The sequence below is a fragment of the Platichthys flesus genome, chromosome 7 (genome assembly GCF_949316205.1).
Source record: "Platichthys flesus chromosome 7, fPlaFle2.1, whole genome shotgun sequence".
Classification (NCBI taxonomy): domain Eukaryota; kingdom Metazoa; phylum Chordata; class Actinopteri; order Pleuronectiformes; family Pleuronectidae; genus Platichthys; species Platichthys flesus.
Genome location: NC_084951.1, coordinates 13,841,349 through 13,857,523, shown reverse-complemented (window position 1 = coordinate 13,857,523; position 16,175 = coordinate 13,841,349). Strand labels below are relative to the sequence as shown.

The 16,175-nt window shown below is 44.6% G+C and overlaps 1 protein-coding gene across 2 annotated transcripts; it reads right to left on the bottom strand.

The window, feature by feature from the left end:
- Positions 1–12,430: 12,430 nt before the first annotated feature.
- On the bottom strand, positions 12,431–14,454 carry her9 (hairy-related 9). 2 transcript variants are annotated; one of them, XM_062392792.1, is made up of 4 exons: positions 14,024–14,454; positions 13,758–13,853; positions 13,557–13,644; positions 12,431–13,438 (listed from the first exon to the last, which is right to left on the bottom strand). In XM_062392792.1, the coding sequence occupies exons 1-4, from the start codon at positions 14,129–14,131 to the stop codon at positions 12,855–12,857; spliced, it is 876 nt and encodes a 291-aa protein (XP_062248776.1). In that variant the 5' UTR covers positions 14,132–14,454; the 3' UTR covers positions 12,431–12,854. The 2 variants fall into 2 exon arrangements, with proteins under 2 accessions (XP_062248776.1, XP_062248777.1); XM_062392793.1 differs by having other exon boundaries at positions 12,431–13,435; positions 14,024–14,453.
- Between the last annotated feature and the right edge of the window lie 1,721 nt (positions 14,455–16,175).

Sequence of the window (16,175 nt, the reverse complement as noted above, 5' to 3'; positions counted from 1 at the left end):
CACATTCCGCAGCAATGGATGTGCACTACAAAGACATCCAAACAATAAGCCTCTCCCGACTCGGAATCATCCCAGACAATAAAGGAAGACTGAGGCATCAGAGAGTTGTTTTTCCCCGGACAGGGTGTTGTGTCTAGAAGTGGAAACCTCTGACCGCTGCCGCTGACTCATGGCAGCTGGCCATATTCGAAAGAATGGGTTGCAGCGTTGGATGAGCACATATGGGGAAATCAACCTGCACACTGCAACGGCACAGATGTGACTACAGGCTGGCAAAGGATGGTAAAAGCATCGGAGAGGCACTGGCAGAACCCAAGTGGTAAAAGGTCACACCTCTAAAGCGTACTGTTACATATAGAGACCAGTACATTAAAGCCAAAGACTAGATATTCAGCTGGAGGTTCATTCATGACTCAGCTTCTCCAGTTAGTCAGAAACGCACAAACATGGTTGCGACGATGTCATCAAAAACACAAATTACGTTTATAGAAAATTTCATACAGTTCTTACATAATGTACTTGCTACATTTTTGAGGAAGAGACAGGGTTGGTTCATTAACATAGGACTTTATACCCTCATGGAAAATAAACAGCACCAGAAAACAATCCAGGAAGCAATTACTTTTCCTTTGCAAAGGTCAAAATGAAGACTAGACTAAACCAAGACCTTGGTTGGCATTTGCTCCAGTGTTTACGACATACTCATAATACTGACTTTACAATCAACAACAACAGTTGCGTTTGTTTTTAGGAGTTGTGAAATGAAAACAACATTTCACATATCCAATAGAATATTAAAGGTTTATTATTCAATAAATGCATCTTACTAAATCTTTCAATAAAAAGGATAAAAGAGGAAAACTATTTTTCTATGGTTATGGCTATGGTTCAGATCTCTGTCTCTTTCCATCTCTCTCTCTTTCTCTCCCTCTCTCTCTCTCTCTCTCGCTGACGTCATCATCATGGTCAGTGTGTGGGAGCCGCAGGGATCAGGGCTCAGATATTCTCAACAGAACGGAGATTCCTCAATTAGACAATGGTGTTTAATGACTCGCAAGACTTGTATCTGCTGACAGCTTGATGGGCACCGACATTGTTGAAGCTAAAGGATGAAGTTAATAAAACAAGCTGTTAATTCGCAGTTAGCTCTTGGAATTTTGGTTTTTGTAGGAAGACATTTTTTACATGAATTATATATTCAGAATTCGACTAAATTAAGTTATGTTTGAGTCATTTAAGACACTGTGTAAATATTAATAGTTATTCAACTTATGGCTTGTGCTTGTAAGTATCAACCTTAAATTGTTATTCCTTCTGCAGGTTAACAAACATGTTATTCTACTTCTACTCCACCTTCTTTTATTCTTTCCCAAGAGTCCAATTTTTCTTAAGACTTATTGGATTCGCTATATTTAGTTGCAATCATCAGTATTAGACAGTTCCTGCTATTTAGCCCTGATTGTACTCTTCCCACTTGGAATGTGACACTCATGACTGAATGAGGATCAAATAAGGCGATACCTTCGGCTTGATTGACAGCTGAACAAAGGCGGTGCGGCAGAGTGATTTGTCAATGGGTAAGCATCGGCACAAAGAGCTATTGATTGGCAGGAGAGAAAGGGGCAGAGGACAATGAGCGCGGCTGTGGGATCTCGCCAAAGTGATCAATACTGGAGTTCTGCATGAGGGAGCCATCCCACTCCATGTTTATACAGTCAGACACAGAGCAAAGATCAGCCATTGTACAGCCGGACTGGGCGCTGTCAGTCAGCGCAGGGCAGCACTGCAGGGGGTGACCGGGGCATCTCACACACACAGATGTAAATTCGTACACTCACATCAGCTTCAGAATACTCCCAGACCATACAGTGGTTGGAGCCCTTCAGAGAGACAGCTGCTCACCCAGAGGTATTAATATAGATTTAAAAAAAGAGAATTATACACAGTTATTTCCCTGAATTTTTTCTGAAAACCTTCCACAATCGGGGGAGCGGATGAGTTTTGCTCATATTTACTTAAAAACTCAACTTTGATATATTAAAAAAAAATTCTACAGAATCCGTGCAAGAATGATCAGACCAACATGGTGTGTACAGATTTCAGGTTTGTTCTTCAGTATAAAATATGGCTTGGCAATACAATACGGGTTAAGTGAAATACAATACCGAGTAATACCAGAGCCAGAAAAAAAATCGATATGTTACCAAACCCAACATTCATCCATCATCTATACTTCCTATCCTTCAAGGGTTGCTGGGCCACTCCCAACTGACATTGAACTGACTATCAAACAATAGTGTATATAAATGGGACAGATCATTTGAATGTGTTATCTGACACATTGGAAAATAACACATTAACACTTTACGTATATATGCATCCATCCACCTCTATAACATAAAACAGTTAATATGAAAACTTTAACCTATAACTAACCGGGGACATTATGCTAATCAATGTCAGTTTTCAACACTGTAAGCACGATAAACTGACATCCACCCCGAAGTGTGTCAAGTTGTCATGCCAAGATACCACCACGGGTTAAAAAGGAATAAATGTTTTCTTATATTTTGGTCTTTTGGATGAACCAACCCTTTAACTTACACTGACAGATCGGTTGTGTAGGAACTAGGGGAACATACAGAGCCTTGTTCTTCCACATCCCAAATAAAGGAGGAGACAGGGAGACGGGGAGGGAGAGTGTCAGTGAGAATCTCATGGCCAGACATTCACAGAGGGAGGGAGTCCCTTCATGAATGGGCCAAGACTGAGAAAAACATGCGAGACAGTGCCTCATGCATGTGTTTGCCCTGGCTAATCTTATCATGGGGCCATGTATTCATCATGGGGCCCATGTCCCTTCAGCTCTCAAGAGCATGGAGCGCGGCAGGAGATGAGTGGCCGCGCCGGACGGGTGATCCATCCCAGAGCGATCACCGCCGCCACCATCACAGGGATAGAGACATAAGCAGAGCCACGCGGCGGCTGCAGCGCCACTGTTTACCTTCCGTCAGTTCATTGTTAAGTGCCACTAAAAAGCTGTTTGTTATATCAGCGGAGATAAGAGTGGGATGGTGGAATGACTGATGGGAGTAGAGGGAGGGTTGAAAGCATGCGTTTCAAAAGGTTGTGATGTGACCGTGGAAATATTTTAACAAGCACATCGTTCCTCACAGTACTGTCCTTTGATTTGGACGTGGAGAAGAAGCATCATGCACTCAGCTGAACTCCATCGGTCTACTGCTAATTTCAAATCATTTACAGATCAATACTAATGATTACAAGGTATGCAAATAGTTGAAGGTTTAAAACATTTGAAAATGTTTGTTTTTTGAAGTTCTGGCTTTTGAGAGTATTCTGCTTGAGTTTGTTGAGTCAAATTTTTGATAAATATGTTCTTCATGAAAGGCTGTGGGGCATCATAGCAGCTTCGGCCGCTGTGGCACAACAAACCTGAAGGTCAATGGTTCGATCCCCGGCTCCTCCATTCGGCTGCCTGCTGTGTCCTTGGGCAAGGCACAGAAGCCCCAATTTCCCTTAATAGCTGCGATGACAGTCTGTGTGATAGTAGAAGTGTATACAGAAGTAAATAATAGCACTGTATAAATGTATAAGACAAAATAGAAACAACGTGCCAACCCTCCCTTTAATGTAGTTTTAGGCCTACACTGAAAAGATTAATTCTATCATTGAGATGTTATTGCTCAGTAAATTCCATCTCATGTAAAAAGCTTTTACGTATATTATGTTATAATTTTATTTATTTGTAGCTTTCTGTCCCCAAAGGACTTTAACAATAAGGAAATGATGGCTTCTTGAGCTGTGCAGTTACCATATCGTATTTTAAATGACGTTTGACTAATGCCTGCAGGGAGTAAGGTATTAAGAAACCATTTGTTTTGTGTGTGCACGTGTGTGTGCATGCAAGTGCGTGCGTGTGCATGCGTGTGTGTGTGTGTGTGTGTGTGTACCCAGCTGCATTCTCAGCTTCTCTTTGCCCATTCTCTCCAAGCGCATTTGTTTGGAGTGGGACCATCCACTTATTGACACTTGTCTCCGCAGCCTCTTGCATGACAATCCAGGCAATAAAACCACGAGTGGAGCACACACTGTCGACAGTTACCATAAGAAAACAAGAGCAAAGAGGATGAGTGTTTACCTTCCCAGGGCATGAAAAGAGAGGGAGAGGGGAGAGGAAAGAAAAAGAAAAAGAAAAAAAGAGACAAGGGCTCACCTCATAAGTCCGACTGCCTATATCACACGCAGCGGAAAGATACACTGACACATACACTCAGCGTCCACACTGCATTGTCAGCTGTCTGCTCAGCAAATCCCATCAAAATCAATGATGGTTTTCAGACAATCTGGACAATGTGCGGAACATTCAGGGTAGACGTAGCGCCTGCTAGAGAATGCCGGAGGCAGAACAGGATGTATGACGTATTAGTTCCACTGCGCCTTTGTTGTTGTTGTTTGAATAGCACATGTATACTGGCGTCGGCCAATGAAAAACAAAAAATCGGACTTCCTCGTCTGCGTCTTCTACATGAATGGCTCTTATTTGTTTTCTATTTTTTTCATTTTTGCGTCTGTCACATGTTGATGCTTCATCACCCCCCACCCACACACACACACACACACACACTCCTCAAGATAAATCCTGCATGATCTCCTGCTGTGTTCTAATGCTCCTTTGCACTCCTCTCTCACAGACATTTTGTGTTCAAACATACAATTCCTGAGGATCTCCAGAGCTCCGTGCATGTCTGAAAGCAGCATTCGAAACATCTATTTGCCAACTTGCTCACTGTGAACTTTCCTGAAATGTTCCTGCTTTATTCTCACACGATCTTGCATAGACATTTTCTAGACATTTCACTAAAGGAGGCTTTTGGGAAAAGTTCCGGAAGATGTCCAGAGAAACTGACTTGAACATTTGCATTCTCACAAACAGCACCTCCACAAATGCATGTCCCTTACAAAACAGTTAATATCGTGACATGGTGACATAAGTAAGAGATCAACATTTAAAAAAGGTGATGGCTGCTTTTCAAATCCTGGTCCCGTCTGCTTAAAGGATTTGCTCCAATATGCACACACACACACTAACACACACACACACACACAGACACGCACAAAGGATAGCCGATATGAGAAGGGACCAGACACCAGGACATCCTGTTAGGGGACAATGGCCCCTCCTCTCTACAGTGCTTAAGTGATAATTCTCTTGCAACAGTGCGGCTGTCACCACCTAGTTTGGCCAAGGTCCTGAGAGGAGCACTGGTCTCTGCACAGTGGGATAACTGGTCAGGAAAGAAAGCGTTTCAACACCTCGCTGAGTGGAATATCCTTCTGTCAAATGTGCTCGGATGTGTTTCATGTTCTAAAAATAACACTGGCACTAAGAGTTTCCTTCAGCTTCCTCTAATGTGATGGGAAAATGTTGAGGATTCACTTCACTTTGCATCTCCTTGTAACCGTAAGAGACAGAGAGTGAAAGGAAATGAGAGTCATGTTGAAAATGAAACTGTGGGTTCGGTTGCAGAGTCAACAAGTCCCGTTTAAAATCAATTTGACATTTCCTGGAATTTAAGCTTGTAGACAGGGGTAGGTAAACATTTAGCCAAACTTTGCTCAGTAACAGCAGGTAGAGACATAGATCACACAGCAGGAATTACAATATGATATCATAGAGGAGGAAACCATACATACAATAAACACTCTGGTCGTAAAAAACTTCACAGGGAATCGGAGCAGAGGGAGCGATGAGGAAACCTTGTTCAAATTATTTGACTCGTTAAAAAATAATAAATGCTTTCATGTTTTCTCCATCAGTTCTCATCATGTGATGTTTGACTGTTTACATCGTCTTGTTGCTACCTCTTCTGGTGTATTGGTTTAATATCACTTAACTGAAAGCACCATGTGTTTATCAAAATGAATCCAGCTCCTTATATTTGCATAACGGTAGATATGCAAATATTAGGAGACACAGATATTAGGATATACAGTAGGTGGGAACGTAACTGTTTGGAATTCGCGTAGTAAAAATATTTATCTTAAAACATAAAAAAAAAAAAACATGGAGTCAATTATATTTAGTATTTTTTTCTGACTGCCTCAAGTCATTGTGCCGAGCTAGAGGTGTACACACACACACACACGAACACGAGTTTAAACTGATAACAATTTTCTCAGGAAGACAGAAAATAGATTGTTTATACCCAAGAGAAGCTTTGCTGTATCCAAGTACCATCACAGCGGACAACAGGGACGGCTCTGAGAAAAAAAAAATGTATCTGCACCTCTGAGCTGACGTCTATCGTTTGCTCATATTTGCAACAAATGACAAAAGTGACAAACAGAGGCAGATGTAACTATTGTCATTAAGTATGGCTTCATTCTAAATGACAATAGTACGAATGGTTGCATTCTTAATGACAATAATTACAAACCCTGTAACAGTTTACTGCAATTACAGGGAACAGAGCCTCGGTTAATTGAATTAATTACTCACAATTAAATTGTTTCTTTGCCCTTTAGCTCCAAATGTTAAGCCTGCCTCTAAAAACCTAGGAGTTTTATTTTTTTACATGTGAATTTGATGGTGTCCTGTTTCTTCCAATTAAGAAACACTGCTATACTAAAAAGTGTCTTTTCCTTCCAAGAGCTGGAGAAAATAACTAAATTTTTTAGTTTCTACTTGATTATTGTTTCTCTGTATTCACAAATTTGAATTGTTATTCGGTATCTCTGCTCCAACTGGTCCAAAACGCAGCCGCCAGACTTTTAACAGACACAGGACGCAGGTCACTCATCACACAGGTATTGGCCAATCTTCATTGCCTACCAATACAACATAGAATTGATTTTAAAATCCTTAATAACATATAAAACAGTACACGGTCTGGCCCCTCATTTTATTTTTTAATTATTGTGTCCCCTGCACACGTGAGATTTTTACGGTCTACTGACCAAGGCCTTCTGGCCATCCCAAAATCCAGATTCAAACTGAAGATGACCGGGTCTTTCTGTCGTGGCAGAGTCCTTCAACAGTTTAAAGAAATTGTTAAAAACTCGCCTATTTTGTAGGTATATAACTTGGTTAAAGGTTCCATTGTTTTTGTTTGCCCCCTGTTTACTTCTTATTCTTATATTGTTGCATCTCAATATGTCTCTTCCCTTAATGAGACTGTCAGTATCAGCTGTAGCAGCACTGGTGGCGGGCGGAAATATGTCTGTTAATCTTGCTGCATCTTTACGTGAATTAGGTCAAAGGATCTTTCTCACACTGTGACCCAACCACACAGCAACTTAAATACACTGCTACCAGCCACAACACACATACACACACACCCCACACACACACACACAAGCACACACAAAGAAAGAGTGCAAGAAGAGGAAGAGGAAAAAACACACACACAAAAACGTACTCAGATGATGGCATCTTGAAAACGGGTATGAGTCAGATCAGTGTGACGTTCTCAGGTGTCAAATTGGTCAGGGCACAGGATCAGTCACATGTGCAGACACTCACACTCACACACACACGCACAGATTTCATACATTAGGCAGAGATATTGAGGTAACTTTTTGATATATTGTCATTTGGGAATCCTGTTAGGCACAACAATTACAACACTACATTATCTACATTGTGAGAGTTTGCTAATTTCAAATATCTATTTATGAGTCATTTCAATGCCCTCTTTTCTCAGGGGTCACATCATTCACATTCACCTCTCCACTAAACGCTATTAGTTATGTATTTACCTCTGAGACTTGCTGTTGAACTCTGAACCAGAGCTAAAATAGAGCAACAGCTGCCTACGCTGCAGGGGAAAGACAGGGATGACCCGTCTCAATAGATAATACATAAATAAAATGTGTCCTTATTTAAGGGAAAGGCTCCTTCAAGGCCACCTCGGAGTTTGCAGGACGACCTCCTAGCCTGTCAATAGGTCCCTGTACTTTCTCTCATGGAATCTGCAAGAGTTGCAAAGGCTATAAGGCGCAGGCCTCAGGCCTTGAAACCGGAGAAGCTGCTGAAAAGACAAACCTGGCCTCAGAAATACATCCTGTAGACAAGCGGTGAGGATCATCGGAGCCCACGCGGCACCCCGACCCTGTGATATTCAATCGGGCTTGGCGCATCCCATTGCGGCTGCCCACCCTGCCTCACCTCTGACTGCACACACCCTACACTTCACACCCAGTCCCAGAGATAAGTGGTCCGGTGCTAAAAATACTGACACAGGAGGGACGTTTGGAGGGATCCAATAAATAGGATCGGAGGAACAGCTGTTAATGAGGTGTCAAGAACTCAAAATTGAGGAGGCACTAAAAAATAAATTCATAATCTGGCTACTTAATCTCCAGTGATGCTGCTTCTATTAGTGGCCCAAACGCCCGTCACAACAAACACCCTCAACTGTGTCAGTGTTGGATCACACGGTTGAGAAAAAAACATTTTGTACTTTCCCGAGTTTCAACACCTTCTTTTTAATCATGTTCCCACCCCTTTCCGCCTTTCTGTCTGTCTTCTGGTCTGTATCTGCCTCTCCCTATCACCCTCTCTCATTCTCAAGAAAACAGGTGCTAGAAGGAGTGTCCAGTACACACACACACAGACACACACACACGCGTATACACACTTCATGCCTGATGCCTTCGCTTCTCCCGCCCCGCCTTTCACTTTACCAGAACCTGTGGCCAAAGCATGCAGAACATTTCCTTCTGTCCTCGTAGCTGCAGCGTCTTCAGTTTGAGGAGCAAATATAGCCTGTCGTCCATGTGAAAGTCAGAGCAAAGGAGGTCTCAAACCAGCCAACAACAGGAGACTCAGGGAGGCCTGTTCATTCAGACAACACCTGTCAAAACTGCAAGAAGGCTGTTTGCCTTGAGGTGATCTTCTGCTTAAGATATTGAGTGGGTTCAGCATTAAACCAGTGAGGATTAACAGACTGGGAAATTATAGTTCCTAGTTCTACAGACACAAACACAAATACGAAGGTGTCTACATTCAACATACAACAGACAACATACTAAATACAACATAAAGCACAATTTGTCTAATTCACTCATTATCTAACACTATGCCAATGGAGGGGTGTTTAAAGTGTTTTGGTCCATATAAATGTCTGGAGTCTCAGGGGTAAAGAGCCTTGATCCCCGCCATTCATATTCAACGTCATTGACACCATGTTTTTAGCCTAAATGTCCTCTGATACCCTCCATGTCGTCGCCCCCCCCCCCCCCCCCCTCGGACCACCGCGAAGAAGTGGAGGACAACAAAGGACAATATAGAGGTAAAAATCACCACGATTGTGGACATCATTAAAGTTTATTTTTGTCGACATTAATAGATAACTAGCTGTCAGCCAGCAGATTTCAGACTCTTTTTATAATTTACATTGTATATTTTTATGATTTTTTTTTTGTAGCCCAAATTGTTGTCTGCCTGTGTGTGCATCTGTACACTGTCCAACTTAGAGATGCATGACAATTTGCAAGAGAAATTTCACCTATAGGGCTCCATCTTCCCCCAGGCCGGCCACTCACTTCAACACTTCAACCACCCCTCCATCTGCACAGTGGTGAGTAGATAATGAGCCAGGTTTCATTTTTCGGTGAACCAGCTCTCCAAGAAACTGATGTCCTTATATTTGCGGTGGAGAACTCAACAAGTTTCCTCTCTGTGTTCATGCCTCGCTGCAGCCCTGCACCAAACATGCACCACTCACTGTAACGGGCAGTGGGAGAACTTGCATACAAAAAGAAGTAAGTGCTGCCTAAACAAAAACCTCACGCAACAAAAGCACTTGTGAATTTGGAGGGAGATTTCAGGTTAAAGCTTTGGCGGCAAGGCTGTGCGCGCGCGTTCCTCCATTCAGTCGCTAATGAGAATGATAATTTGTGGCTCCTCGGATGACCCCTACCCCCGTCAACAGGCACTGCTCCCGGGGGACCTGGATGGCGCAGGTCCCCGAGGGACGTTCAGCCCTGTGCAGGAATCCTTTTCATCAGCAGAGAGGGATTCCCGCCTGTTTGGTTTGATAGACTCTGTTGATGAGAATCCACATGTCCTCTGTACCGCTCTGTGGTACTGGACCTGCTGAGGCAGAGGTGAAGCTTTAACAAGCCCACATCTGGATCCAACATCTGCAAAATGACAGAGAGGAGTATTAATGCTCTGTTATACAGCAGTGCCATTAATGCCCACGTTATATCTGATGGTGCGCATTACGTTTGTCTTTGATTGTATCTCTCTTATATAAGTTTATCTAATACGTTTTGCCGCTTGGTTTCCTGATACGTTATTTAGTTATCTTCACGTGCACACGCAGACCACGGGATCTAATGGAGCAGCGTTATCCCGGTTTGCAAACAGCCACATGTTGCCTTATAAAAATAGGATGAACTCAGTCAACTTCTCTTGGAGCATTGTGCGCGCTGCTGGACTCAAGTCGATCCTTCAGGTTCTCGCCGAGACGTGGCTCTGCTTCTTGGCGGCCACGCGTGTGTGCGTTTGCCTCCTCACCTCCGCCGAGCAGCGGCTGCACGACCTGGCGAGCCAGCGGGGATTTACTGAGTGGCACCGCGCCAGGCCGCAGGCAGAGCAGTTCGCTCGGTTCTCACGACCTCAGCTCCACATAGGCATCTCTGAACTATTAGCTCAGACACTGAAGGCAGAAGTAGGAACCACAAAACCCACACGAGGTGCCAACTGGTGTTTTCAGTTTTGTCTTCTCTCTGAGTGAAGCTGCCTGTGCGTCACTGACAGAGTGAGGTTTACAGGGTGCTATTTACCGAAGGTGTCATCTGCAGGGCACCGACTCTCAGTACTGGATGAAAGTGAGAATGCAACTATACACAAATCTAGAGTTGGATAGGTTATCAGCGCAAAGACACCCACCACCAGTCAGACTCAGACCAAGTCATACTAAAAGTACATTTCCAAGATTGTTCCTTGCGGATCTCTATAGGCTGTTTGTGCGTACGTGCCTACCTGCATGTGTGCCTGCCTTTGCAGTAACGTGGTATTTAATTGGGGATGTGCACGCTCACATATACTTAAAGTTTGCAAACTGAATATGTCCATTTGTTGTCTGTGTGTGTCCTCGTGTCCAGGGCAGAGACACTTAAAACAGCTTTGGTTACCCACTTTTGGCCTGCATGTGCCAGCCGTGCGCGCCCACGACGAGCCGACGGAGGATTAAATGTTGAGGGGTGTTGACCGGCGGTCACCAGGCTGAAACCTAATCCAGAGCAAAGGGGCCCACTGACTGCAAGTGGCTGACACATGGCCAGCGCCACGCCGCCCGACACTGAGGCACTGCCCCCAGTTCCGAAGCCCAGTCACTGGAGGAAGATAGGTTTACACCCGGGGATAAACAGAGACGAGGGTGGGAGTGAGTGTGCGTGTGTTTGTGTGTGTGTGTGTGTGATAGCGGGGTGGGGGGGTAAAACTCAGAAAAGTGTGTGAAGCTGTGATGGAAAAGGCACCTGACCACATGTAGGACAGAGATTATATAACCTAAATAAATAAAACAGCACACTTCAAATGATCATATCAGTGTGTACGTGAGCGAGAGAGGAGGGCGCAGAAGGGGATTTTGGAGACTAATTCACAGTCAGGGCTCAAATGTTCTATAACCTGCAGTTATAGTCTGTGATCCTCGGCCCCATCTCCCCGCCAGCAAACCGAAGTTCCCTCGTTTTCTTCCTCATTGAGGTGTAGGCCCACTGGGAGTGGAATCGAACAATTGACGCACAAAAGGAAGCGAGGATCCTTCCATATTCTCCTTTCGCTGAGGCAATCTGTTAGTGACATTAACCCCTGAGCGCATTTCCCAGGCTCATGAATAGGTTTTAAGACTTCTTAAAGCTCCCGCTGCATACAGGATGAGACTCCTTTCAAACTTTTAATTACCTTTATAGCAATAGAAAAATACACCCCCATTGTCCCCTGTGCCATTCTCCGGTGAGCCAGATGTAAAGAGCTCCCGCCAAACTGGTGACAAGGTGGCCACTTAGAACCTAAAGTGGATTGATATTGAAGTTCATATCAGGAGAACGATCGATAGATTGCAAATTCGATTTCGTTTTCGGAAACACCCTTCAGCTGTATCCACTGTCTTGAAAAAAGATATATTCTCTGACTTCAATAGAATCAATAGAATGTGTCCGTACGATTGGTCACTTTTTCGCAGGGTGTCAAAAACACAGAATGATACTTTATACCCTGCAATTAAGTACAAAAATAGCAATTCAAACATGATAATAACAGACTGTCATCAATGGCATTTTTACGCATGAAATGAAACTTTCACGCACGGCCTGAGCGACTATAATGACCCTTTATTTCCTCAAATAAAGTAAAAAACAGTAGTTGGAACGATAGAAACAGGCTGTGGACAAGACGTTCATTTTTGAAAAGTAATTTATTAAAACAACGGGCCAGGCCCAACTTCAGTTTTTTTTCTTTTCAACACAAAACAACAAAGAATATAAAACACAGCTTTGGTATAACAATTCATAACAACTCTGTACAAAACTAAAATCTTTTCATAAAAAGTACTTCATGACAAAACATCTCCTATATTTCTTCTGCATGTACACATTTTTATCACCGATATCCAAATGTTGGACTCAGACGATAAATTAGAAAAACTGCCATATAAGGCAACCCCTGTTCCATAAAACGAAACAATGACAAGTACTGGGTTTTTTTAAGTGGTTAGAGTTATCATTCCACGGCGGAAAAGTCACAGGTTGATCCCCCGCAACAGTTGTGGGAAGTCACTTAAAAAAAGTAATGGTTTCGCATGAGTCTGTTGTCCCTTGAGCTACCAAGGCCGCCACACGGGCTCGTTGCTCTCGGAGCCGGTGCTGACACCCCCGGGGCTGACCGCCTGGGACCCCCCGGAGAAGGACGTCATGCCGTGGATTGGAGATGCTGCGGTGGGCACCGGGCTGCCGTGCAACGGGCTGCCGTTAACCGCCACAGGCACTCCTGCGTTCGCGTAAAGGGGAATAACCGGGGCTGTAGCGGAGGCGAAGGCCGGGTTAGGGATCAAAAAAGCGAACTGTCCGTCGGATGCGGGCACCAGCTGGAAGCCACCAAACACCTTGGGGGAGAGGGCCTCGCCGGGACTGAGCTTGGAGCCCAGGGAGGCGCCGCTGATGGGGAGGGTGGATGGGAGCTGCACGTGGAGAGGCTGCGCCAGATGCGCCTGCTGGGACGGGACCTGCTGCGGGTAGTTCATGGACATCATCTGGCCCATGCAGCTGGAGAGGTGGTTGAGGAGCCGCGACCTCACCTCCGTGTTCACCCCCTCGGAGGTGGACAGGAAGCGGGTGACCTCGTTCGTGCACTCGTTGAATCCGGCTCTGTATTTACTCAGGACGGTGGCGTCTGCTGAGAGCGCTGCTGGGGGGAAGAGAGGGAGAGAGATGGCGGATATTAGAGACACGTTTGTGGGTAAGAGATTCCATCCGCAGATTCGTAGAGGGTTTCATTTGATCTTTAATGCATCAGATAAACTTACCGCTCATCTGCACGCGCTGCATGTTCCTCAGGTGTTTCACTGTCATCTCCAAGATGTCTGCTTTCTCCAACTTGGAGTGTCTGGAGCTCTGTGAGAGGAAACAGGACAAGTTGAGTTTTTGTTCAAGGTGCATTCAAACCCCAAAAAAGAATGTTACGTGGAGGAAACTTGCGGAATGGATCAACATGGCTTTTGACTTACGTCTTTTTTGAGTGCGTCCAGGATGAGTGTCTTCAGCTGCCCGAGGCTTTCGTTAATTCTCGCTCTCCGGCGTTTTTCCATGATTGGTTTGGATGACTGCAAAGAAGAAACAGTTCCACATGAATCTCTTGTTTCGACACGTAAAGTTTCCCACGCTATCACAACCAACTTGTTAATCCAATCACAAACTCTGAACCGAGACTGCCACAGTTCAGAAGGCTCAACAAACAGGATGGTCTGATGTGCATGATATCGAAAACCATTACCTTTCTATGCTCGCTGGCATTTTTCGGTTTGTCCGGTGTGTGGGATCCGTTCGCAGGGGCCCCGGCGATAGGGGACGCATTCTGCTTCTCCATAGTGTCAGCTGGCATCGTCGCTCAAAGCAGAAGGAAAAGAGTCGATGGGTATAAATCCTTTTTTTTTTTTTTGCGAGCGCACGAAAGATGAAAGAGTCGAAAAAAGCTTCCAAAATTGTCACTTCGAGCCTCTTCGGAAGACGTGAGAGTCGTCTGATCGTCGGGGTCACCCGTTCACTGTTTGCGTGTGTTATCACTGAGCTGTCACCTGACTGGGCTGCGGCTGAGCGTGTGTTGCGCGCGAGGGGGGCGAGTCTCCGCTTCTGGCTGCGACACACGCCGCCGCGGTACTTATAGACGGCTCGCGTGCTCCCGGTTCGTGTGAAACCCTCTCTGCATTCTTTCCCACACTCGCCTCAGCCAATGGCGCGCGGGACTCACCCATTGGACGCGGGGCAGAGCGCTGATTGGTCAACACCCCAGCGGGCCGTCAGTCACGCGCTGCTCAATCAGCCCTGCAGGGACAAACAACAAAGCGAGAGAGAGAGAGAGAGAGCAAGAGGAAGAGAGAGAGCTGCGGCGGCGGCGGCCGGGGCAGGGCTGTGAAGTGATAAGGGAGAAGGAGGAGGGGGGGGTGGGGGGGGGGGGGGGGGGGGCTGTAGATGTTTGTTTCCAACTTTGCTCAGTGCTTGTGAAAAATGCTGCGCAGCCTGGTGTGTGTGAACGAGACACAGACTCTCTCACGGGGAGGCCAACCACCTCCTCCGTGTTGACTACGTGTATATGTGGGGAATTATAGAAATATAATAATGACTGCATCCAATGAGATCATTGATCACACCAAGTCCATGCTTCCGATAAGAGAAACAGTCTTAACCTGATTGTTATTGAATCATTTGGTGACAATAGTTAAATGTTTGTCTGGGCCATCAAAAGTGCCAATACCCAGAAAAAACATAAAATATAAATACATATATGAATAACAATATCGATGTTTAAATATAGGCGTTTGGGAGAGAGAGAAAGAGAGAGAGAGAGAAAGAGAGAGAGAGAGAGAGAGAGAGAGAGAGAGTTGGATAATATACCTGCTGTGGCTAAACAGTGTTTATGTTTATTTATTTGAGACGCAAACATCTTCAAGGCCTTATATGAAAACAAACACACACACGCACACACACTTTGATTCTATTTTTAAAGGCTCCTCTCGCGCCTCCGAGGAGCAGACATCTGTAATGGCACGCGAGGCGGTTTGCAGCAGCACTCGCGGAGCCAATGGCGCGCGGCCACTTTATGCAAATAATCAGGATGCTCTCTGATTGGCTGTGCGAGCGGCTCCGTGTCAATCATCGCGGCCCGGGAGCTGCTCAAAGAGGAGGAGGAGGGAGGAGGAGGGGTGGCACATCTGTCCGCGTGCCATGCGCACACACTCTCCTCCGGTCCACGCCGCGCACGTGCCAGAACTTGGAGATTACAGCATCATGGAGCGAATATAATGCCAGGACTGAACAAACTGGAACTATTATATTTAACCAGTATAGAATAGAATATAATAGAATAGAAAAGAATAGAATAGTATGGCACGTTTTGTATGGTATTTAAGCTGCAGTAAATTGATGCTGCAGTATCGAATTTGACTGGACAAAGACAACAGTATAGTTCAATCGTATAATAACCATATAGTTTAACTACATCCTCGTAATCGAGGTGAGTCCTGTCCATCAGGTTCGTGTGTGTGTGGTTTGAAACGAACGGGCAGTGTTTAAAGGAGAAGAGCACCACCTAGCGTCTAATATCCAAAAGTTAAGCAATTTAACATGACGACTCCAGTAAATCGGTGCATGTGGTCAAGCTCTAAGTTTTTGATACTGTACATATTACCTTCATGTAAGTATCCTCCCAGTTGTTATAGGGTGGTTTTATTATGAAATATGTTCATTAGATACCATTGTTTTTCTACGGTTTTCTCTGGTACAATATTATTTTCTTTCTAAACTGCATTTAGTTTGTTATTATCATTCATTCTTTTATTTTATTTTATTAAAGGAGATGCAAGCAGAGCCTCATTAATCCTCCAGTGGTCCTGCACAAGGAAACACTTTTTTAATGTTTATTGAATGAC

What these genes read in the sequence shown, in the direction of transcription:
- her9 (XM_062392792.1), bottom strand. Translation starts at nt 14,131, where the DNA reads ATGCCAGCTGACACTATGGAGAAGCAGAATGCGTCCCCTATCGCCGGG. An exon ending in ATGCCAGCGAGCATAGAAAG is followed by an intron (nt 13,854 to 14,023) that starts GTAATGGTTTTC and finishes TCTTCTTTGCAG; the next exon opens with TCATCCAAACCAATCATGGA. An exon ending in TGGACGCACTCAAAAAAGAC is followed by an intron (nt 13,645 to 13,757) that starts GTAAGTCAAAAG and finishes TTCCTCTCACAG; the next exon opens with AGCTCCAGACACTCCAAGTT.